General features: G+C 38.7%; 1 protein-coding gene across 2 annotated transcripts in view; it reads right to left on the minus strand.

The window, feature by feature from the left end:
* The window catches only part of rragd (ras-related GTP binding D), a 63,571-nt gene that overhangs the window by 33,582 nt on the left and 4,360 nt on the right, over nt 1-25,629 (minus strand). For both annotated transcript variants that reach the window (XM_005464748.4, XM_003459288.4), the window contains exons 3-5: nt 23,536-23,735; nt 15,822-15,936; nt 5,603-5,745 (exon numbers count right to left, since the gene is read on the minus strand). In XM_005464748.4, the coding sequence (XP_005464805.1) occupies nt 5,603-5,745; nt 15,822-15,936; nt 23,536-23,735 (458 nt within the window). The remainder of the gene's footprint in view (nt 1-5,602; nt 5,746-15,821; nt 15,937-23,535; nt 23,736-25,629) is intronic.

A 25,629-nucleotide genomic window follows, 5' to 3' on the forward strand; every position in this document is an offset into this window, starting at 1 on the left:
TGTAATTAGTGTCATAAACTGCAAAAAGTGAAACTAATACTTTTATTTAAAAACAACAAAGTACACAAATACAAGATTAAATCTTTTATTTAACAAAGATACATGATTGCACATTCATACAATGAACAAGGTTTCTATAAAAATTACACATGATGTTAACATACAAATAAATGTTTTATAAAAATCTGACATACTTCCAAAGCATACAAATAAAAGTGTTATAAATATCATGGTCTTTAATGATCATATTACACGTGTCACATTTTAAAAGCATAATATATTTAGAAAAGTGTTTAAAAACAGTTTTAGAGAACTTACACATCTTTACTTTTTCCACAGTGCCCGTATGCCTCTTCCAAACTTTGTGCTTTTCACCATCAGACACAATAACTCAAGATTATCTAAGACCTGCCGTCAAATGTCTATCGCTTCTTCACAATCATTCATGTCCGCTGCTCTCCTTAGGTGTGATGTATCAGATCCAAATGCAGAGTCTTTTGTACCGGGGGGTAAAAATGGCTCTTTGGCAGTACCTTAAAAAGTATCTGAAATAGTGATGTTTTAAGTGGAAAAATGCCTGAATGTGGTAAAGGGACCAACACTGAGTTGCGGAGCAGCTTGTAAGGACTTGTGTATTTCTGAAGAGTCTGTAAAGTCTGCAAAGCTGTCTTGGTTGATTTAAAAAACTTGCACGGTTCACTTGTCAGGCCGTAAATTGAGCTCATTGGTCAGATCAAAAACATTCCCTGGGTTCTTAGTGGCCGAAGTGAGAGCCTGCCTCTCTGAAATGACTATATTGACAGGTCCGGTAGGAGTTTAAACTTGCGTCTGGGGGTTACAGTCGTTAAAAAAAGTAAACTTTTCTGCTTAAAAATGACAACAAACTCAATCTATCACAAACAACCTATTTTTCATCCTATCCCATAGCCATATTTTCATGATCATATTTTTGGATTATTGATTATTACTGAGTTATGAAATATCATAATTTTATGATATTTATAAAAATTATGACTGCTATTAACTTTTATAACTTCCTTTTTTTCCTTCCTAAGTCATAAATGATTTGACAGGAGGGCCATAAACCACTGGTTTGACATAAGGGGTATTATTCCCCTCCTGACCACCTTTGTTTCAGTTCCTTTTCTTCTTTTTTAAGTTGCTCATGGTCTGGCATCTAACATGTTTGTCTGTTTAATATGTGAACAGTTTTTTTTAATTTAAGTTGATTTTTTGTATTTATATGCTGTACTAAAACTGCTAAATAAATCATTTTAAAAAACTTCATACAATCCTGCTAAAATATTTGAGGAGAGGCCCCCACTCATATCATCAAGCTCCTTCAACCTTATTCTCCAAACCGGATCCACTGATAGTGGTCTTCTGGCTATTCCACGGACCCGTTTGAAAACAAAGGGCGATCACGCTTTCCAAACCTTAATGCCTTAAACTGTGGAACAGTTTACCTCCCCCTCTACACACCATTGACTCTGTGGCTTCTTTTAAAAAACAGCTGAAAACTAATCTATTTAGATATGCATTTGGGTAATGTTCTTCTGTATTATGTTGCTTTTGTCTGATGCATTTTTAAATTCCCTGGAAAGCACTTTGCAATAGATTCTTGTCTTAAAAAGTGGTATATAAATAAATTTTACTTCACTTTTTAAAAAAAATTCTGTTCATTATGATTTAGGGTTTTTTTCATTGAAAGGAATGACATAAAGGCTCTCAGTTTATGCACATAAACTGCATTAAAAAGTTTACCGCTTGCATGAGTGAGTACTCCTTGCTGGCGCACTTGCGCTGTGCTTTGCTCGATGCAGCGGTAAACCGTTATTGTCTGGCGCGTGCAATAGACATGAATTTATTTCAGAGCACAGTGCTGCAATGCCGTGTCCTAAAGGCCATGTGTTTTCATGAGGAGCAGTAGACCTCTCACGTACCAAAGTTGGAAACCTGAAAATTTAACAGGGTCACCACTTTCTTATTGCTGCCTTTGATCACAGAAATAAGTGAAATAATGACAGATTTCTGTGACTTGATAAAAGTCCAGAATGCTTTTAACTGCAGACAACTCATGCATTTGTGTCATCACGTTTAGATTATTGTAACTTCCTGTTCACCAGCTTGGACAAATCATCTCTTTCATTCCTCCAAACTGTACAAAATGCTGCGGCCAGAATATTAACATCTTCTAGCAAGCGAGCTCACATCAAATCACATCACTCTGATGTGGCCAGGCCCCAGATTATTTATCTCAGTTTCTTACAAAGTACACCGCTACTCACTGTCTGTCATTCACAGGCTCAGACTTTGTATATCGTTCCCTGTACACAACTACAGACTAGGGGGGACAGAGCACATAAGTAGATAGATCAGTCCGCTTTCAGAGGCCATAAGAAGATCATTTTTAATATTCACTAATGCCGTTTCTGTACTATGATGAGTTCTGAAAACCAGCTGACAGAAGACTTAGCTCACAGTCTCCACTCTCACTGAAAAAGGTATTCTGTTGGTATGATGTCAGGACTGGATTTTTTGGTGACATATATACTTGTATACACTATATACTTACAATGGAGTGTTTTATATATTGGACTCACCATGTTAAGCATTTAACCCATATATCAAAACTGTATGTGACCCATATATTTAGGTATTATTAGGTATTATTTTTATAATATTTTACTTTTGCTTTTACAACTGAACACAACATCCTTATACAGATTCAACTGTAAACAATTACTACAGTTAGCATATGTGGACTTGTAAGCATGAAGACAAAAAAAAAAAAGAAAAGTAAAATAAATGAGGAGGTAAAAAAATTAAGAAAAAAAATATAACAATAATGAATAAATAAATAATTAAATAAATAAAATGGGGAGGTGCACGCAGAGGGGAGGTATAAGATTAAGATCAATTAAGTTGAAAGAATTTTAGAAATGGCTGCCAAATCGTGCAAAAATGTGCCATTTTTCCTTGTCAAATCTTATCTGTTCCACCCTCGCCACAGACACCATCTCATTAAGCCACCTCTTAAAACACGGGGCCGAAGGGGACCGCCACTGCAAAAGAATGAGTTTCTTTGCAGCAAGCATACCCATTGTGATTATCTGTTTTTGTGAACAGGAGAAGGATTCAATTGAGGTAGAAGATTCAAGTATAGCCAGTGTACCATCAAGTGGTACATTTTTCCTAAATTGGTTTGAAAACCACGTAAAAATCTGGCACCAAAAAGCATTCAAGACTGGGCAGAGCCAAAATAGATGTGCAAGGGAACCTTCATCAGCGTTACATCTATCACTACATCTACAGAGTTACAAATCCAGTTAAGTTTGAGTTTAGAAAAATGTAGTCTGTGAATGACTTTAAACTGGATTAGTTTGTATCTAGTTTACTCTAGACTTTGGTTATGATTTTATGATCACAATTTAATAGAGCAATGGGTCTGTAATTTGCTGGGTCACCTTCCTCCTTTCCAGTTTTATGAAGCAAGCAGATATTTGCATCATAAAGTGAAGTTGGTAACCTTTTATTTTTAAGTTATTTACCATCCTAAGCATGAGAGGAATAATTTTGTTTTGAAAGGCTTTATAGAATTCATTACCAAATCCGTCTGGACCAGCTGTCTTTCCAAGCGGTAGAGACTGAATTGCTCTTAAAAGATGGTTTTCAGAGATAGGGGAATCAATTTCCTCTCTCAGGGCTCCATCTAGTTGGGGAATAGATAATTGGTCGAAGAAATTGCAGAAATCGCTTTAAGAAGGTTTAATTTTACTAGAATACAAGTTTTTGTAGAATTAGGTGAAACAAGTTTTAATTTCCTTTGGACTGGTGCTTACTTTACCGGATTTTATTTTCACTTTTTGGATTGCTCGTTTTGCTTGTTCTCCTCTAAGTTGGTTTGCCAACAGTTTTTCTGGTTTATCTCCAAATTCAAAATGTCTCTGTTTGAGCTTCAAATGAAGATTGCTAATACGTTTATTTAAAATTGTGTTGTATTCATACCTTAATTTCATTTTCATTTAAGTCAGTTTGCAACAAGGATGATCTATATACTTCCTCCAGTTCAGAAAGCTTTGTTTCTATTTCTTTGAGCCTTTTCTCCAATGTTTTTTTTCTTGGAAGATTCAAAGGAAATAATGTGACCTCTCATTACGACCTTAAGTGTCTCCCATAGAATAGAATCCGAAACTTCCCCGTTATCATTACTAGAAAGAAACATATCAATAATACCTAATAGTATGATTAGCTATTATTAAGTACAGGGTGGGCCATTTATATGGATACACCGTAATAAAATGGGAATGGTTGGTGATATTGAAGTCCTGTTTGTGGCACATTAGTATATGTGAGGGGGCAAACTCCTCAAGATGGGTGGTGACCATGGTGGCCATTTAGAAGTCGGCCATCTTGGATACAACTTTTGTTTTTTCAATAGGAAGAGGGCCATGTGACACATCAAACTTATTGGTAATGTCACAAGAAAAACAATGGTGTGCTTGGTTTCATGAGACTATGAAGTCTCTTACTCTGAAGAACCAGTGGATTATTCTTAAAGAAAATGTATCAGTCACAGTGTGTAAGGCTTTGCTGGTTATACTGCGCGGCGACCCCCCCCTTCCCCCCAGCCCTCCTTTTTTATTTAGGTCACTGCAGTTCGCAACATATCACCAAATAATGTGTGTGCATGTGTCTTTATGTGTCATTGTATGGTAGGTGAGAATGAGTGACTAAGAGAATGGTCTGTCGACTGTCCGTGGCTTCTGAAGGGGCGTTATTCCAGCTTCCCACGCTCATTATTTAATATGAAGGCAATATGAGCAGGAACCACAAGCATGTTGAGGCTGTGTAAGTTCAGTGAGAGAGTCAATAACTAATGTGTAGACTTATGTCTGCTTTTTTATTTTGTTAAATACAAACAGAAAGAGAGGGCCAATGTGTTTATTTGGTAGTTCAATGAAAGGCTTCAGTTAGTTAAAAGTGAGAAAAAAATTTTTGTTCACATCTGCAAATTTGTCTTGTTATACAATATTTGCAAATGAGACCATGAAGCATTTTAAATGGTTCATGGTCTCATGAAGCATTTAAAATTTAAAATTACTTTGTCACTTGGAAACTAAACATCCTACTGTGAAGAACAAACACTTGATTATTTTTAAAGACAATTTGTTGGTCAAAGTATGTAAGGGCATCCATATGGCTTTGCTGGCTATACTGTGTGGCGACCCTCCCCCCAACCCTCGTTTTTATTTAGGTCATTGCAGTTCACAACATATCACTACACAATGTGTGTGCATGTATGATGGGTGACAGTGAGTTTCTGGAGGGGGTTCCTTTTTTTTTCTCTGCCTGTACTGCCTTAGACATTGTCATACTATATCACAAGTAATAACTGAAATAACACAAACAGAAATCAATAAATAAACAGCCAAATGATTGACATGAACAAGAAGAGAAAGATTTTATATAGCTGTTATTGGAAAAACAAAATGTGTGGCACTGCAGTGATTTCAGATCACAATTTTGATTGAAAAGCTGTCACAAAGCAAAGAATGTGAACATTGAGCTTGTGGCATTAAGAAAAAGTCTACTGACTTACCCATAAATACAGGAGATGTCAATGACCACGTCAATCATATCACAACACAGTTCATACGTCTGCATATCTACTGGACTGCTGTCTGTAGCGATGTAAATCTTGCTGCCTACATCAAACAAGAAGGCCTTTTCAATACCTGAGTTCTGAAATCAGAGGCAGAGAAACAAAGGAGAAAAGTAGTTATGGATTTTCTTTACATAAATAAGACCCCCATAAATAAGACCCCAGGTGCACCTGGGGTCTTGCCTGGCGTGATAGGTGCAGGCTGTGTAAAGATGCACCTGAGACAATCCAGCACATAACAGCAGGTGGAAGATGCTACAGGCGGGGCATACATGGAACGCCATAACCAAGTGGCCGGCATAGTGTACAGAAACATCTGTGCCGAGTATGGCCTGGAAGTCCCGAGGTTAAAATGGGAGACGCCCCCAAGGGTGGTAGAGGAGGACCGAGCTAAGATCCTGTGGGACTTCCAGATACAGACGGACAAAATGGTGGTGGCTAACCAACCGGACATAGTGGTGGTGGACAAGCAGAGGAAGACGGCCATAGTGGTAGACGTAACGATACCAAATTCAATTCAATTTTATTTATACAGTGCCAAATCACTGCCGCCTCAAGGCTCCTTATATTGAATGATAGCAACATCAGGAACACAAGAAGCTGGAGAAGTTCCAAGGGAAGAGAGGAGCTTGAGAAGATGTGGAGGGGGGTCCCAGTGGTAATCGAAGTAGTAGGTGCAGTGACCCCCAGCAGATCCCAGGAACAACATCGGAGATCTCTGTCCAGAAGAGTGCAGTCCTAGGACCAGCTAAGAGACTGTGCAGTTAGACTTGTTAGACTGCTATGTTCGACTTTGTTAATAATAATCATTTGTATTAGGTTTTATGTATCATATTTTTACCTTGTCCTCTCACTCTATGGAATTATGATAGACCAACTGTTTCTTGCCGTGAATCCAAACTCTTTCCTGGGAAACATCTAAGGACTCAGAAGCCTTCATCAGAGGAATGATGAATGATGTCTGCCTTGTCCTAGTCTCCACATTTGTGTCTCCAGGAGACAATGCTCAACGGGTATACTGGAGAAAAGTTATCTGTGGTGATGTTGCATCTTGTCTTTCTCAGTCTACTGCACAACTGGACAGATTCTTTCCCCAGATTATTCTGAACGTCTTCCCTTGTTTGTCTCCCTGTGTGAACTGTTATGAATACTGCATAGCTCATGAGGGCATCAGAAATGCAGAAGGTCTTCAGGCCATACTTGAGGCTTCAGGCACATATTATGAATCGCTGTCTCATTGCCAAATGTATGCTGTCTGTTAGTTCCTACTGTATAAAATAGTCTTCTGAAGAGGTGACACTGTTGCCCACAAAATATATTTTCTTGACAGTCACAGTTGATAAGAAGAAAAAGTTCTCATGAAATTCCATAGGACATGAATGCGAGTCATTTTTGACCCACTTCTGGAAAATTGGGGTAGCAATACAAAAACTACAGTTTTCTGAAATGTATAAAAGGGTTAGGGATCTGATAACCTAAAAATTAAAATGGCATAATATCAAAACCATATATTTTTTTAAAAACAGCTGGAATATGAAATAATAACTTTTCATTAAAAATATATTGCAAGAAAACAGCCTTACTGGCTAATTTTTGGCCCACTTTTCTCCAAACTATTTCTCCAGGCTAAATTTATGAAATGCCATTTAAGGTGTGTGTTTGAGAATTATACCAGCGAGTCAAATACTTCTGATTTCAGGCTCTCTTTTTCACCGGAGCGACAGTATCCAGAGTCGTACGTAGTGAGGAGGTAAAATTATTAACAAGATGATCGACCTCTGTTGGAGTAGCGTTCAGGTAGCTGCTCTGCTCTGTGTTGGTACAGGGCGTTGAAGATGATAATAGTGGGTGGATTATATTCTTAAACTTAGTTACAGCACTTTCAGAAAGACATCTACTGTGATAAAGTCTACTCTCCACTGCTGTGTAATCAATTATTGTAAATGTAAATGTTATCAGGAAATGATCAGACAGCAGAGGGTTTTCAGGAAACACTGTTAAATGTTCAGTTTCTATGCCATACGTTAAAACAAGATCTAGAGTGTGATTAAAGTGGTGGGTGGGTTCTTTTACATTTTGAGAGAAGCCATTTGAGTGTAATAACAGATTAAATGCCATGTTGAGGCTGTCATTTTTAGCATCTACATGAATGTTAAAATCACCCACATTAATTATTTTATCTGAGCTGAGCACTAAATCAGATAAAAAGTCTGAGAAATCAGACAGAAACTCTGTGTAAGGCCCAGGTGGACGATAGACGATAACAAGTAAGACTGGTTTCTGAGTTTTACAGCTGGGGTGGACAAGGCTAAGCATCAGGCTTTCAAATGAATTAAAAGTCTGTCTTGGTCTTTGGTTGATTAATAGGCTGGTGTGAAAAATTGCTGCCACACCGCCCCCTCGGCCTGTGCTTCGAGGTTTCTGGTAGTTAGAATGACTCGGGGGTGTTGATTCATTTAAACTAACATAATCATCCGGCTGCAACCAGGTTTCTGTAAGGCAGAGTAAATCGATTTGTTGATCAATTATTAAGTCATGTACTAACAGAGACTTGGAGGAGACAGACCTAATATTTAATAATCCACATTTCACTGTTTTACTCTTTGGTTCAGATGTGGATATTGTATTGTTCTTTCTTTGTGATTTTTTATGTTTAAGTTGTTTATTGCTGGGTTTTAGTTTGTTTTTTGTCTGTTTGGGAGCTGACACAGTCTCTATGGAGATGGGGTTTTGGGGGGTAGCAGGAGGAGAGAAGCTGCAGAGAGGCGTGTAAGACTGCAACTCTGCTTCCTGGTCCCAACTCTGGATAGTCACATTTTGGGGGGTTTAATAAACAGGGTTCATACGCCTTTTTCAGGGTCAAATTCAAGCACTTTTTAAGCACTTTCAAGGTCCCTTTTCAAGCTTTTCCAGCACATCTCCCCCGCAAAAAAAAAGAAAAAAAAAGAATGCATGTTTCAATTCGCATCACCTTAGTAAGACCATGTGAAAATTAAAACAAATCATCCTTGGTGAACTTAGACACCGTTGCTCCCCTTTTGTTAAAAAATAGAAAAATGCACCACACAAAAATCTGCAAAAGGAAACGCTTGCCTTATATACAGTGTATAAACTCAAAATGCACATTTCACTTAAAAATTAAGATGTGAAAATGTGAACAAATCAACTTGTTAGAGATAGTCTTCTCCTGTTGGGAAAAACAAACAAAAAAGAAATAAATAAGTCTTCTCATCAGATATTGATGCTTCTTTCCTGTGTGACATAAAATAGGAGACAGATGTTTGTTGAGGTTTTTTTTTTTTTAAAGCTAATTCCCAATAAGACTAACTGTAAGATCTTTAACTACATTGCTGTCTGTATTATTGCTGAAGTCCTAAATGATCACCTTTAAAGTGTTTGTGCTAACAACATCATGTACAGTCAGACAGGCATGGAGAACAGCACTGACTGGGAGGCTTTGAACAGATCACATAGTTCAATTCAACATATAAGACTTGAAGAATGCACAAGCATCTACTTAAAGTCTATTGAATTTATCATCTGTGATATTATTATGTACAATTCCAATGTATTTTATTCATCTCCCTTAAATAAACAGGCAGCCTTAAAGTATGAAATATTCATATACAAATATACATATAAATGTGTGTACTGTCTCAGTGGCTGATAGTGCCCCACAGGCCTCAGTGTGAGCTTGAAGATATCTATAATGTTTAAGTAGTTTAATGTGTAGGTGCTGACGACAAACACATTTTGAATGAAAGCAGGGGAACTTTGGTAGCACAGAAACAAGTGGCTATTCTTTGTGACCATATGGATCGGTCCCTCATATTACCATTATTTCACCCAAAGGCACCAAGTTAATACTCAAAAAAGCTGCAGCAATACACACAAATATAAACAGTGCTTGGTGACAACTTTGCTTTTAGCCTTTAACCCTCTGGGGTCCAGGGTATAACTGGCCATTTTTGACTACTTTTGATTTGGCCTCTATATTTCACCTTTAAAAACTGTTTATCTTGCCAATTTGTTATTTTCTCATTTTGTCATGTGTCAGCACAATTTATCTAAATTCAGACAAAATTTAATATACAAGTAGAAAGTGATATTTTTGACTGTAAAAACCAAAAGCATGTTTAACGAATCATTTTCATAACTTGAAATGCAAATAGAAATTGTACATTTTTAGGAAAATATGCACAAGTTTTGCAAACAACAAAGTTATATGGTCCTATTTACCTAAAAATGCAGCCAAGGCTTAGAAGTTTTTTATATAACCATTTAAAACTATTTACAGAACAATCAGGTGTTCTGCATCAAATAAGAAGGCACACAAATTATTTATGCAACTCCAAAAATAGTTTGTGTTCACTATAAGACAGATGAGAACAGCACAGGGATAAACCTGCAGGTCTGACAGCAGGTGTGTCACTCCTGTTTTCCATGTGGGGACAGCGTTTACACTGCAATCTGTCTTTGGTGGCTTTTTTGCAGCAACTGTGACATTCACTAGTAGAACTGACACACAAAACATAACAACGACTACACTACACATGACAACACACTAACTTGAGACTCCAAACACAGTAAACGTCACAAATTTCTCATGTATCAAAACTCTCTTTCGCTCACTCCTAAAACTTCCCCCTCTTCCTAAACAACCAAATGGTACATATTTCCAATATCATTTTTTGATTAGTTGACATGGTACATTTTTCCACCAATAGGGAAGGAGTGTTTTTTCTTTTTTCACTCACAAGCAAAACGTGTTTGCTAGCGCTCTCCTTAGAAAACGCCACTGTTTTATTCAGAAAAAAACATCGGTTTTACGTGACCTATCAACACAATTTAAAAACTGGTATATAGTTTGAAGTCCGCACGTTTGACCCAAGTTGAAATGGAGACTCTGGGTCCATCGACCCCAGAGGGTTAATCAGAAAGCCTTAAGTTGGCTAGTTATGTATCGGGCTAATGTTTAAAGCTTTCACTTGAGTAAATTAACTCATATTACTGCTAAGTAATGTTGGCTAAGTTCACAGCATATTCCATAATAGCGCTGCCATATTGCATCACACTCAGTGCATTTCAATCATTTTAAATTTTTATTTTAATTTTAAAAAATAGCATGTGTAACGTACACGTACTGGAAAATTATTTACTAGGACTCACCTATCATGCGACTAGAGAGCGCAAACTCCGCTCTTGTCATTTTCCATCAAACACTCATTAAAACAGCAACCTACAGGTATGTTAGCGCACTCATCCCCGACTGGCCGAGGGAAGGGCGTGGTTACACGTTGAAACAGACAGAGGCGCAAGGCAGCCCAGGCGGGGAAATTTTGCCTCTACATTTTGCGACTAATTTTATTTCTCTATCTGACAAGAAAACTATTCAATCAGATAGTTATTTGTGGTGAATGAAATACAGTTACACTTTCAAGCACTTTTAAGCACCACATCTGAAATTCAAGCACTTTTCAAACCTTGAAAAGACAACATTAAAATTCAAGCATTCTCAAGGATTTCAAGCACCTGTACGAACCCTGAATAAATTTGGCCAGATTTCTAGAAATGAGAGCTGCTCCAGTGGGATGGATGCTGTCTCTCCTAACATTACCAGGTTTCCTCCAGTAAGTTTCCCAATTATCTATAAAGCCCACATAATTTTTTGGACACCACTCAGACAGCCAGCAATTTAAGGAGAACATGCGGCTAAACGTGTCACTCCTGATCTGACTGGGAGGGGACCAGGAGAGACACTATAGACAGAAGAGTGAAAAGAATTATCAAAAAAGTTGTCTCTGATCCAAGGACCACTGTTTTCCTTCTCTCACCCCAACCGGTCGCAGCAGATGGCTCCGCCCCTCCCTGAGCCTGGTTCTGCCGGAGGTTTCTTCCTGTTAAAAGGGAGTTTTCCCTTCCCACTGTCGCCAAAGTGCTTGCTCATAGGGGGTCATATGATTGTTGGGTTTTTCTCTGTATCTGTTATTATAGAGTATACTGTACAATATAAAGCGTGTTGAGGCGACTTTTGTTGTAATTTGGCGCTATATAAATAAAACTGAATTGAATTGAATTGGACAGTTACAGAAAGACCTGAAATCAGCAGCCAAAGAAACCCTCTGTAGGTTTCAGACAAAGAAAGTAAAGCTGCTAGAATAGCGCAGCAAATGGCCAGGCCTGACCTGAATCTAAGTGAAAGTCTATGGAAAGAAAAGAAGCTCAAAATTCATAGACGGGTTCCACAGAACCTTGAGGATTTAAAGACTGTTTGTGTAAAAGGACAGGCCAAAATAACCAACCATGCCTTTTGTACAAAGTTCAATGCTTTATCCATGTGTCATTTCTCATTATTTACACATTTTATGGAGATCTATGGTTTGATTTCTTTGCATGTGTGGATTCGATGGGTTGTTAAAGACATTTGGTGACAATTTCTTGTCAATAGCACCCTTAGAAATATATTTACTTAGAAAGTTGGTGACATGCTCAATACTTATTTGACCTGCTAAAAAATTTAGATCGCAAACAGACAGCAGTCAACCAGGTAATAACCACTATTGGTAAATGCCTGGAAACAGAAGGAAATGATTCTGTGCTTTCTACACATGAGCTCAGATCAAGAGTATCTGTAACTGTCACATGGGCACACAGCCTGTTTGGAGCAAGAATTCTGGCTGGTTTATAGGGGATCAAATACTTATTTTACTCAATAACATACTTTTTTATACATTTATTTGATGGAAGGGTAAACAGACAAACGTGGGTTTCTCTTTTTAGCTAAAAATCTTAATGGGATGACAAGAATATGAGATCCTTATACACAAAGAAATACCCCACAGTGACCTGTGAAGACCCCATGTAATATTGGAAGTACCTCCTCACTACGTATGACTCTGGATACTGTAGCTCCTGTGAAAACTAAGGTCTCAAATCAGAAGTACCTGACTCCGTGGTATAATTCTCAAACACGTGGCCTAAAGCAGATGACTCGTAAGCTGGAGAGGAAATGGCGTGTCACAAATTTAGAGGATCATCATTTAGCCTGGAGAAATAGTTTGCTGAGTTATAAGAAAGCCCTCCGCAAAGCCAGAACATCTTACTATTCGTCACTGATTGAAGAAAATAAGAACCCCAGGTTTCTCTTCAGCACTGTAGCCAGGCTGACAAACAGTCAGAGCTCTACTGAGCCAACAATCCCTTTAACGTTAACTAGTAATGACTTCATGAACTTCTTCACAAATAAAATTCTTATCATTAGAGAAAAAATTACCGATAATCATCCCACAGATGTAATATCGTCTACAGCTACTCTTAGTACCATTGATGTTAAGTTAGACTCTTTTTCTCCAATTGATCTTTCTGAGTTAACTTCAATAATTACTTCCTCCAAACCATCAACGTGTCTTTTAGACCCCATTCCTACAAAACTGCTCAAAGAAGTCCTGCCATTAATTAATTCTTCAGTCTTAAATATGATCAGCTTATCTCTAATAATCGGCTATGTACCACAGGCCTTCAAGCTGGCTGTAGTTAAACCTTTACTTAAAAAGCCATCTCTAGACCCAGCAGTCTTAGCTAATTATAGGCCAATCTCCAACCTTCCTTTCATATCAAACATCCTTGAAAGAGTAGTTGTCAAGCAGCTAACTGATCATCTGCAGAGGAATGGCTTATTTGAAGAGTTTCAGTCAGGTTTCAGAGCTCATCACAGCACAGAAACAGCTTTAGTGAAGGTTACAAATGATCTTCTTATGGCCTCTGACAGTGGACTCGTCTCTGTGCTTGTCCTGCTAGACCTCAGTGCAGCGTTCGATACTGTTGACCATAATATCCTATTAGAGCGATTAGAACATGCTGTAGGTATTACAGGTACTGCACTGCAGTGGTTTGTATCATATCTATCTAATAGACTCCAATTTGTACATGTAAATGGAGAGTCCTCTTCACACACTAAGGTCAATTATGGTGTTCCACAGGGTTCAGTGCTAGGACCAATTCTGTTTACATTATACATGCTTCCCCTAGGCAACATCATTAGAAGACATAGCATACATTTTCACTGCTATGCAGATGACACGCAGCTCTATCTATCCATGAAGCCAGGTAACACACACCAATTAGTTAAACTGCAGGAATGTCTTAAAGACATAAAGTCCTGGATGGCTGCTAACTTTCTGCTTCTTAATTCAGATCAAACTGAGGTTATTGTACTCGGCCCTGAAAATCTTAGAAATATGGTATCTAACCAGATTCTTACTCTGGATGGCATTACCTTGGCCTCCAGTAACGCTGTGAGGAACCTTGGAGTCATTTTTGACCAGGACATGTCCTTCAACGCACATATTAAACAAATATGTAAGACTGCTTTCTTCCATTTGCGCAACATCTCTAAAGTTAGAAATATCCTGTCTCAGAGTGACGCTGAAAAACTAGTTCATGCATTTATTACTTCCATTACTTACTTGCTCTCGCACTGCAGGCTTACTTGTTGTTCCTAAGGTATTTAAAAGTAGAATGGGAGGGAGAGCCTTCAGTTTTCAGGCCCCTCTTCTGTGGAACCAGCTTCCAGTTTGGATTCGGGAGACAGACACTATCTCTACTTTCAAGATTAGGCTTCAAACTTTCCTTTTTGCTAAAGCATATAGTTAGGGCTGGACCAGGTGACCCTGAATCCTCCCTTAGTTATGCTGCAATAGACGTAGGCTGCTGGGGGATTCCCATGATGCATTGAGTTTTTCCTTTTCAGTCACCTTTCTCACTCACTATGTGTTAATAGACCTCTCTGCATTGAATCATATCTGTTATTAACCTCCGTCTCTCTTCCACAGCATGTCTTTCATCCTGTCTTCCTTCTCTCTCCCCATCCGGTCGCAGCAGATGGCCGCCCCTCCCTGAGCCTGGTTCTGCCGGAGGTTTCTTCCTGTTAAAAGGGAGTTTTTCCTTCCCACTGTCACCAAAGTGCTTGCTCATAGGGGGTCATATGATTGTTGGGTTTTTCTCTGTACCTATAAAGCGCCTTGAGGTGACTTTTGTTGTGATTTGGCGCTGTATAAATAAAATTGAATTGAATTGAATTGAAGACTGGCTTTCATTCAGTTTGTCACATCTGACATGTGCATATCTCTGTGTACAGGCCTTTTCACAGTGTATCAGCTGCTAGACATATAATCAGCCTGTAATGGCCAAACCCATAGCCACACTCTAAAGTCGGTAACCCTTGTATTTTCATTCCTTTGTTTGAACACAATAACACACTTTAGTTTCCAATAATTTTATTGATTGGTTTGGATACATTTGTTCTATTTGTAAGCGCGCACATTTAGTTTACTTATGTATTCATACCAGTTTATCACTTTGATTTTTGACTAACAATCACCATTTGTTGACAATTTGCAAGAGGACTTTGGTTTAACCCAGTAGTATTACCTGTGCTAATAGCAAAGGCAGAAAGATTTGTCTAGGATGAACTCTTCATTGTACACATAGATATTTATATTCTGATGCATCTCCCAGGACCTCAGAGTCCCAACCTCATTTTGCAGCCTCATACTGAGACAGAAAAAGTACAATGCCTTTCAGTTTCAACTTAGATTGGATGAAAACTCCTGAATGAAAGAACTGAGCTGTGAATACCTCAACAATAACCACTGATACAGCAAGTAATGATTTTTGGCTCTTTAATATCCTCCTAAAAACCAAGGAAAAAATAATTTTCCCATTGAATTTTTTTTGTAGTTTCCTTCCTCTTTGAAGCAAAAAGAGGCCACTTAACACATTAAATATCAATGGAAGGCCCAGGATGTCCTCTTAAGTACGTCAGGACTTAGTCCGTAGCTCAAATAAGTCCACAGATAAAAACAACAACAACTAAATAAACCAGTCCATTACAGAGGAGATAAATGAATAGGTTGGTTCTCAGCAGGATATGGCAGCATGCACTGAAGTTGACCTTATACATTTCTACCATCTAGTGGCTGTTGTAAAGCACAGAAAAGCATGCACATGAAAATTTAGTTACCTGCCCATTCCAACTTCAATCAGAAACACACATTAGGTTTGTATATAGGGTTGACCTAAAGTTTTCTTAGTTTACATGCTGTTCCCTCAGTGATACTGTAAGTGTGTTTGTGTGCAAGAAAAGCAGTTTACTCACAGATATAAAGATGTTCAGCAGATTTTCCAGCGTTGGCAGCTGTGGTATGAGCTTTTGGACCACTTTGCTGAAGGCCTCAAATATGGAGTGGTCATATATGCTGGTTAAATAAAAGCTGCAGGGTTAGGAAGAAAAATAAGAATCAGAACTGGTTTTATAAACAGACTGCTTCACATTTTGATTATTTTACGTTTTTTTTACCCATTAATAAAAAGACGGCAGTCTAGAGTTTTCAAATCTAGAAAAGGAAGCAGAGCCTTCAGCTGTATGGCCCTCTACTATGTTAGGAGCTCTTAGTTTGGAAACACAGTAGGGGGACAGACACCCTCTTTACTTTTAGGATTAAGCTTTAAACTTTCCTTTTTGATAAAGGGTACAGTTAGTCAGACGACCCTTAACTCTCCCTTAGTTATGCTACAATAGGCTTAAGCTGTTGGGGACTTCCCATAATGCACTTAGTGTTCTTCACTCACCTCTATTTCGTCTGTGTGTTTATACATCACTTGAGCTTATTTCTGTGAGGGGTTTCCTATTGAAAAGAAATTTCTTTCTTTCCCACTGTTGCCAAGACCCATAGGGGGTCATAGCAATGTTGGGATTTCTTTCTAATATTGTATTCTTTACCTTACAAAATAAAGCACCTTGAGGTTACTGTTTTAACATATAATTGAATCAAACTGAACTGAATTAAAATAGTTTCAAGATCCAATAATTGCAGTTGCTGCAATTTAAAAAGAAGCTTGTAACAACCCAACCAATCAACACATGCAAAGAAATCAAACCATATATGTCCATAAATTATGTGTAATAATGAGACACAAATCTTACTGAAATGTATTTAAGAATCAGAATCAGAATCTTTATTGTCATTGTCACAGGTACAACGAAATTAAAAATGGTTCCCGATCAGTGCATCATGCCTAACAATATCAAAATATAAATAAAACAATAAAATTCAATAAATAGAATACTTAAAGTGCTAATAAGAAGTATCAGCAAACATTCACATACATTCCCACATACATGCTTCAGTCAGCGCATAGATTAATACAAGAGTGGCGTGATGGACATTTTTTCGTAGCAGTATTCAGATGTGCTATTGCAGTTGGATAAAAGCTGTGTTTGAGTCTATTAGTCCTTACACTGATTGCTCTGTACCGTCTGCCTGAGGGCAACAGTTCAAAGAGGGAGTGGCCAGGATGTGAGGTTTCTTTTATGATGTTTTAGGCTTTTTTAAGACAGCGGGTGTTGTGTAGATCTTCCAGTGTGGGGAGAGGGCAGCCAGTGATCTTTTGGGCGGTGTTAATGATCCCTTGGAATGCCTTCCTCTGGGCCACTGTGCAGCTAGTGTACCAGATGCAAATGCAATAGGTTAGAACACTCTCAGGCTGTATCCCAATTCAGGGTCTGCAACCTTAAAGGCCGCATTTTATGGCCGATTACGTCACCGCGACGCGACGAAGGCTGTCCCAATTCAAAGGCTGCTCGAAATGCGGCCCTCAAATGGGTCCTTCATTTCCCTGAATTTTAAGGACGTGGCGGTGTAGACTTCATGGCCCAACATATCCCAGAATGCATAGCGCGGGGTTGGGTGTGGATAATTATGCCGAAAAAAAAAAAACGGTGGAAGCGGGGCGGCCAAAGAGTAAACTTGGAAAAGTAAGTACTGAATATTATGTCACTTATTTATGTGCAAATGTTTAATAACGAAGAACATTAAAACATTACTGTTGGCCACATGTCGGCAAAGTTATGTGACATTAGTGATGTTTGTACTTTCAGCGTTTACTTTGTTTTAAAGCCTTTGCTTTATAAATATATATAGTTGGCCCTAATCTTACAGAGAATGTGATGATTTCATGGATAATTAAAGTCAGTCATATATCCACAAACACAACAAGCTGAAAGTCAGTGATGCTGCTCGGTTTCCAGTCCTGAATATGACGGTACAAGCAGGATTCACTGCACTGTTAATGTTAGCTATGTTATATTGCTGCCTCTGTTCGGTGGTGTCGAGCCAAACGGACTTTAACGTGTGTTTGAACGAGCTGACGGTTCACTCGTTAAGCTGAAAGAAAGATGCTTTAATCACAGGAGTCACACGTGTCCACTGTACCATCTGGGAACTCTTCTTGTTTAGCACTCGTAATAACACAAACACTAAATCCTCCTTCTCTGGTGCTGTTTAGTAGCAGTGTGTACACCTGAGACTGTCACCTGTCTGTCTGTCCTGCACTCTCTCTCTGTTTCTTTCTCTCTGATTGTGGAATAAAAGTATGAACATGTATTTATAAGTTACACTTGTGTTTGAATCCTGCAGCTTATCACACATTTGATTTCCAGGTGTGACAACTGCAGGTGTCCAGAGTGAGAACAGACTGAGGGACCCACTGCTGCACATCATCTGTGAGGCTTTGCACCCCTGATGATCCACCAGGACAAACTGAGCAGTGTGTGAGGAAGAGGAGGAAGAGCCAGCAGCAGCTGACAGATGGAGAGAATAGACAGACTGTTCCCTGTTTGTGAAGGACTGCTAGGAAAGTTTAACATAACTAATTGTCTGTCCTGAATCAGTCTTATTAGGTAATGTTCAAATAATTTGATCATTCCAGTGTTTTCAGTGTGGGAGAAAGTACTCAGGGCCTTCAAGTTACACACTATGAAAGGCAGCAACAAGTTTAATATTCAGAAACCTACAGTATGTATCAGCAGCAGGATGGAGCTAAAAATAAATGTTTGTTTCAGTTCTATGACGCTTTGAGTATTTTGGATTAGTAGTACTGCTGTGTTTGTTGCATCATATTGCTGTAATTGTTTATATGCTTTATATATTCTGAGGTAAGTTGATCTATAGTGTTACATCATATTCTATAAGGATGTTATGTGTTTGTATACGTTCTGCCCAGTTTGACCCATTTAGCAGAAGTCAGCCTGTTTAAGGCTCTGATATCTATTCTGTATGACTTAAAGCAGTTATGACATGGTCTGATTTTCTCACCCAGTAAAGGAATATTTCATATATCAGTCTACTCTTCATTCTATCAGAAACAGTTATCACAGCTCGTACATTTGCTTTTTCCACATATATCTAAGCATTGAGCCAAATTTAGTAATGCCAACATATTAAAAGAACAATATTTGTCTCTTATATATAATACAGGGTGGGCCATTTATATGGATACACCGTAATAAAATGGGAATGGTTGGTGATATTAAAGTCCTGTTTGTGGCACATTAGTATATGTGAGGGGGCAAACTCCTCAAGATGGGTGGTGACCATGGTGGCCATTTAGAAGTCGGCCATCTTGGATACAACTTTTGTTTTTTCAATAGGAAGAGGGCCATGTGACACATCAAACTTATTGGTAATGTCACAAGAAAAACACTGGTGTGTTCTCTTGTATTCGGCCCCCTTGAACTTTTCCACATTTTGTCACATTACAGCCACAAACATGAATCAATTTTATTGGAATTCCAGGTGAAAGCCCAATACAAAGTGGTGTACACGTGAGAAGTGGAACGAAAATCATACATGATTCCAAACATTTATTACAAATAAATAACTGCAAAGTGGGGTGTGCGTAATTATTCAGCCCCCTGAGTCAATACTTTGTAGAACCACCTTTTGCTGCAGTTACAGCTGCCAGTCTTTTAGGGTATGTCTCTACCAGCTTTGCACATGTAGAGACTGAAATCCTTGCCCATTCTTCTTTGCAAAACAGCTCCAGCTCAGTCAGATTAGATGGACAGCGTTTGTGAACAGCAGTTTTCAGATCTCGCCACCCTCTGTGATTCTATTGGCTCAAACGATTAAAAAGAGGTGTCAATCATGCAAATTGACCAAAAGAAACCAAAGTTACAGGCCCTCAGAGTTTAAAGGGCCAGAGGCCAATGGGCACGGCAGAAAAGGGCTATTGCCATGTAAATGTGTGGTTAATTTTTCAAAAATATATTTTAAAAAAAAAAGCATTTTTAGGCCTGTTAATAAAATTAATTAATTTCTGCTCTTTAATATCTAAAAAATTCAACTGGCATGGTGTCCAATTGTGTGCCAAAATTGGACATTTTTGTACAACGTCTGGATATTCATGTATTGACAGTGCTGTAATTTTTCACTGTTTCACTTTAGAAACAAATCTTTGCACAGATGATGTTTATATGTTGGTTACTGAATTTGTGGAATGAAATGTGAACTGGGGCATATTTTTAAAAGGGTTATATGCTAAAAAAAAATTTTTTTTAAAAATTAGGCGAGGATAAAATCTTCTTACTTTTTCTGTGTTCCAGTCTCAGTAACTTTGACACAGTAATATCTGCTTCAATATTTACACCTCTGATGAAATTTCACAAGTGTCAGCTTTATTTTGATACCAAGATTGTAAGCACAGAGTTTGTAATTGCAGAGAAATAGTCAATTAATTTGGGGCATTTCATTTTCGAAGCTCAGAAACCCCTTTGGGGCTTAAGACCTAAACCTAATGGCAAAGGGTGCTTTCTCCCATCACTTTGTTTGTGCTTGCTTGTATGTGGCTTGGACTGCAATTTGTGTCCATCAAGAATCCAAACCATCTTCTGTGAAACTTGAGCTCTGGTGGACAGTGCTAAGCAAACCAGTGATGACAATGGGTTGGGACCACTGACCAATGGCCATGAGTACCATTCACAGAGAGTTGGGGAATGGCTGCAATCACAGCTTTGTAAGATGGTGAAAGATGTACCCTAACGCCCCTCCTCAATTCAGAGATGGTCTTTCCCTTTTCACATAAATGGCCTCCTTGACTCCGTGCTCAAACCAGCTTTCGTTCCTGTCCAGGATGTGTACATCCTCATCATTAAAAGTGTGTCCACTGGCCTGTAGGTGTGAATAGACTGCAGAGTCCTGCCCTGACGAGGTGGCTCTTCTGTCTTGTGCCATCTGCTTCACCAGAGGTTGTTTGGTTTCCTCGTTGTATAAATCCTGGCAGTCCTCCTGGCACTTAACAGCTTACACTATGTTACTCTGTTTTTGTCGGGGGAACCGATCCTTGGGACGGACCAATTTTTGGCAAAGTGTGTTTTGGGGTTTAAAAACCACAGAGACGCAGTATTTAGAAAAAATGAGTCTCAACTGTTCCGATACTCCTGACACATACGGGATCACTACAGGTTTTCGCTTAGTCAGCAGTTGTCCTTCTCTCCTGGATCGGCTGGAGTTTTTGTTTTGGCGCCTTCCCAGCTTTGACAAAAATAAAGCTGGGATAACCACATCTACTCAGGGCCTTTTTGATGTGATGTTTTTCTGCTTCCCTGGCCGCTGTGTCTGTGGGGATGGTGTTCGCTCTGTGTTGTAGCGTCCTGATGACACCCAGTTTATGCTCCAGTGGATGATAAGAGTCAAACCTTAAATACTGATCCATATGCGTAGGTTTCCAGTACACATCAGTTTTTAGATGTCCCCAGTTACTGATGGAAATCTCACAGTCTAAGAAGGCTAACCTGCCACTTGTCATATCTTCCCTGGTGAATTTGATGTGTCGGTCCACCGAGTTAATGTGATCTGTGAAATGTGGTACATCCTGAGTTTTGATTTTCACCCAAGTGTCATCCACATACCTGAACCAATGACTTGGTGGTGTTCCAGGGTGGCATAACAAAGCCCTCTTTTCCACTTCTTCCATGTACAAATTGGCCGCGATGGGTGAAACTGGGGAACCCATGGCACACCCATGTTTCTGCCTGTGGAACTGACCCTTGTATGTTAAGTAGGTGGAATGAAGACACAGTTCCAGAAGCAAACACACTTGGTCGATGCTGAGAGTGGTCCTGTTGCTGAGGTTGGGGTCATCCTGTAATCTCTTACGAACTACCTCTTCACTTGACTGGAATGCAAGTGAAGAGAGATGTAACATCGCACGAGACCATGGTTTCATCTGGCTCCATAATGGCATCTCTCACCTTCTCAACAAAATCCAAGGTGTTCTGGATGTGGTGTTCAGAGCTTCCCACCAATGGGTTGAGGATTGAAGCCAGAAACTGAGCTGAGGTCCGGTCAATAGTCTTGTTTTGTTCTAACTGCTTCAGACAGTCTATCAACCTGTTCCTGTAACCACTTCCTGGGTCTCGTTTCAGGGGCTTGTAAGTATTTTTGTCACTGAGTAGTGGCAAAATTTTCTCATGATAGTCTTTCTGGTTTAGCAATACTGTGCACCTACCCATGTCTGCCAGAAGGATGATAATGTTGTTGTCATTACTAAGTGATGTGAGTGCCTTCCTCTCCTCCATGGTAATGTTGGATGCTGGGGGCTTTGCATTGCTGAGACAGGCCACAACCTTTGTCCGTAGTTGCTCTGCTTCCACTTCTGCAATATTGTTGTTTCGAATTGCTGTTTCCGTGGCTGTGATCAGTTCCACTAGCGGGATTTGTCTCGGCATGACAGTAAAATTCAACCCTTTAGCAAGGGTTTGGGTGAGCTGTCTGTCAGACAAATTCTTCACCCACTTGTCCACATCCTCGGTGTCGCATCCTTCTCTCTTCTGGCTGCTTAGGACACTCTCTGTATTTTGCAGTGGTTTCCGACATACAGCAAGTAATTCAAACTTCCTTTGTTGCCTCGTCTTAGACTTCTTGTGTGTGCTAGAAGAGCCTTCTCAGTGAAGTCAAACACCTTTTAAAGAAAATTCTCATCTAAAAGCATCATAACTCTCTGTCGGATCTGCTCCTCTTGAGATTTTAGCATGTCGATGGTAAAATTTGTTTGCCTCACCCGTTCAATAAGCAGCTGGTGCTGTGCCTTCTGGAGCCTATTCAAGCTACCGTAGGGCAAGAGGCAGGGAACATCCTGGACAGTTCGCCAGTCTGTCACAGGGCTTACCTGAAAACTATTGCTCAAAATCACTTTTAAAAATTTAAAGAAAATGTGGATCCTTGGAAGTAAAATGCAAACAAAAGAAGGGTGGTTCAAGACTTTTGCACAGTACTTAACACACCTGGTGTATAGATTTTTACCATCATAGACAGTGTAAAACATAGCTTCTGGATCTGTAAAACAAAGTCTCTTACCTTTTGTTCCAAAAATACTCATTCCTATACAAATCTAATGGACCTCTGTCAACACTCTTCTATTGAGATTATGTTTTCAGTCAGTCTTTTCAGATCATGTTGAACAAAAATTTAGGTCCATTTTACAAATCTTGGCCATATTACGTTTCTAGGATTATCTAGGATATCACTAGCTAATGACTAGTGATTAATAAGTTGTTAGAAAAACATGACGCCAAAATTGCAATTTACTTCCGATTTACCCCTTTTAGCACTTAAATGCACCTCTCCATGGATTAGGGAGCAATAATGGAAACAGCCAGTTGTTTTGCTTTACCAACATGTAATTTCTAGCACTGTCACAGATTTGCATAAACATCATCAGCACAAAATGACCGTTAATAAATTCTGTGGCTTTTGAAGATGTACACAACAACTGAGGAAAGTTTAGCATACAAAAAAAGACACTGGTTGAAAGAGGTGTTTAAAAGGGGGGAAAAAAACAATCATTTTTCAATTAACTGAATTGAAGAATGAGGGAAAAAGTAGCCAATAATGCAGCAGATATCCAAATAAATATTTTATGAAAGACCTTCAAAAAAGTACTGTTGCTTAATACCACTTTAAAAAAAATGCACATAATTAATCCAAACTGCAAACTCAAAATCCCTTTATAAGCTTTAGATGACACACAACCTTAGATGTATCTGCTCCAGTCCTGCATCTGTGAGGTCAGTGTTGGTTCGTTTGTGGATATCCCTCTGCTTCTCGATCTTGTGGTCATCAGACAAGCCATCCACTTTGTGAATGAACACTTCAAAGCTGATGTCGGGGTTTACTTTGTAAGCCCTGGTTACTGTGAGATGCAGTCTACTCAGAGCTTCCACATAGTTATCCTGTCATAAAAAAGAGAAATTCCTTTTAGTCTATCTAAAGTCTTACAGACTGTTCATCAAAAAGCAAGAAGTAGACTAAACTTTACCTTGACTTTAAACCCGCTGAACTAAGAATGACATCCCAATAGTGAAAATTGCAAGTCCTGTACCAAAATAAAAAACAAAACAAAACAAAACAAAAAAAAAACAATAAAACAAACAGCCCAAAATATACAAGAATTTAGAACACAAAACATTTTTTACTTGAGCTAAACACTGCACCAGCATTACAGCCGAATTGGATTTTCTTGTTTCTTAGTACAGGGATACCTCAATTTTGCAAAGGTTAAGTATCTAGGAATCAAGGACAAAAAGCAAGATATATTAGTTGCCACGGTGGGCTGTGCGTCTGTGCATGTGCATGCGCCTCAAGTCCTCCTGCCTTGCCACACCCCCTTCTTCAAGCCATCATGCAAACATGTCGATTAAAGCCCATCCATAAAAGTCTGTTTAAAAAAAAATCATCATTAGTATTAAAAATGATTTAGCGTTCATCATAGCACAGAAACAGAACTAGTGAAGGTTACAAATGATCGTATGGCCTCGGACACTGCTGTCTCTGGGCTTGTCCTACAAGACTTCAGTGTAGTATTTGATCACAATATTTTCTACAGAGATTAGCACACAGTGATGGTATTATAGGAACTCCACTACAAAGGTTTGAGTCCCATCTAACTGAGATTTTAAGTTTAACAAGTAAATAAGAAGTCTTCATCATATATAAAAGGTAGCCATGCAGTTACACAGGTTTCTGTGTTGGGACCAATACTTTTTACATTATATATGCTTCTACTGGTTAATGTTCTGTGAAAATACTCCATGCTTTCATTGCAATGTAGATGACTCCCACTTAGAATTATTTATCTAAATTATGGACATGTCTTAGAGACCCAAAGGTTTGAATGACATATAATTTTCTAATTATAAATTTGGACAAAACTGAGACTACTTGACTGTAAAAATCTCACACACCATATAATTCCTCTGGATGGCCTCACTCTGGTCTGTGAGGAATCATGGAGGGATTTCTGATCAGTACAAGTCATGCACACATTAAACAAACATGTAGGACTGCTTTCTTTTATCTATGTAATATTGCCAAAATTAGAAATATCCTGTCTCAGATTTATGCTTAAAAACTGGTTCATGCATTTTCTGTTCTAAAAGTTCCCTGAAGGTTTTCTGTTTTCTTTGTATTATTGTAGGTGTTACCTTACATCAGGGGTCGACAACCTGCGGCTCCGGAGCCGCATGCAGCTCTTTAGTCTTTATACAGGTCAAGGCTCTGCTACGCACTACGAAAGCCCAAAGGCGATATAAGGATGATGGCCCAGTTTTTGTTTGCTACATGGAAAATTTAAGTTCAGCTTTTTAATTCATTTAAAAGAGACCTTCAACTGGATGTTTTTCTTTTTTGTTATAATTTTTTAAGAGTTCAAAATGTGTTCATTACATAAATAAAATTTCATTTTCTTTGTAGCATTTCATGAATTTCATAAGCAACACACTATAGTTGTTTATACAAAGCATAGCGGTAAAAAAACAAACAAACAATGTATGCAGTGTTAACTTCATTTTAGATGTCGAAAAGTATTTGCGGCTCCCAGTGTTTTCTTTTCCGTGGAAACCGGGTCCAAATGGCTCTTTGGGTCTTAAAGGTTGCTGACCCTGCCTTAGATTATAAAACACATTGAGCCAAATGTTGTTGTGATTTGGCACTATATAAAAAAAACTCCACTGAACCTTACTTTCCAGGCACTAAATAATAATTGGAGGTTGACACACTGCTCTCGCCCTGAGATGTTTAGGTCATGGCTGTGTGTGCTGGGCAACAATGAAGAATAGCATATCATAA

This window comes from Oreochromis niloticus, linkage group LG19, assembly GCF_001858045.2.
Source record: "Oreochromis niloticus isolate F11D_XX linkage group LG19, O_niloticus_UMD_NMBU, whole genome shotgun sequence".
NCBI lineage: Eukaryota > Metazoa > Chordata > Actinopteri > Cichliformes > Cichlidae > Oreochromis > Oreochromis niloticus.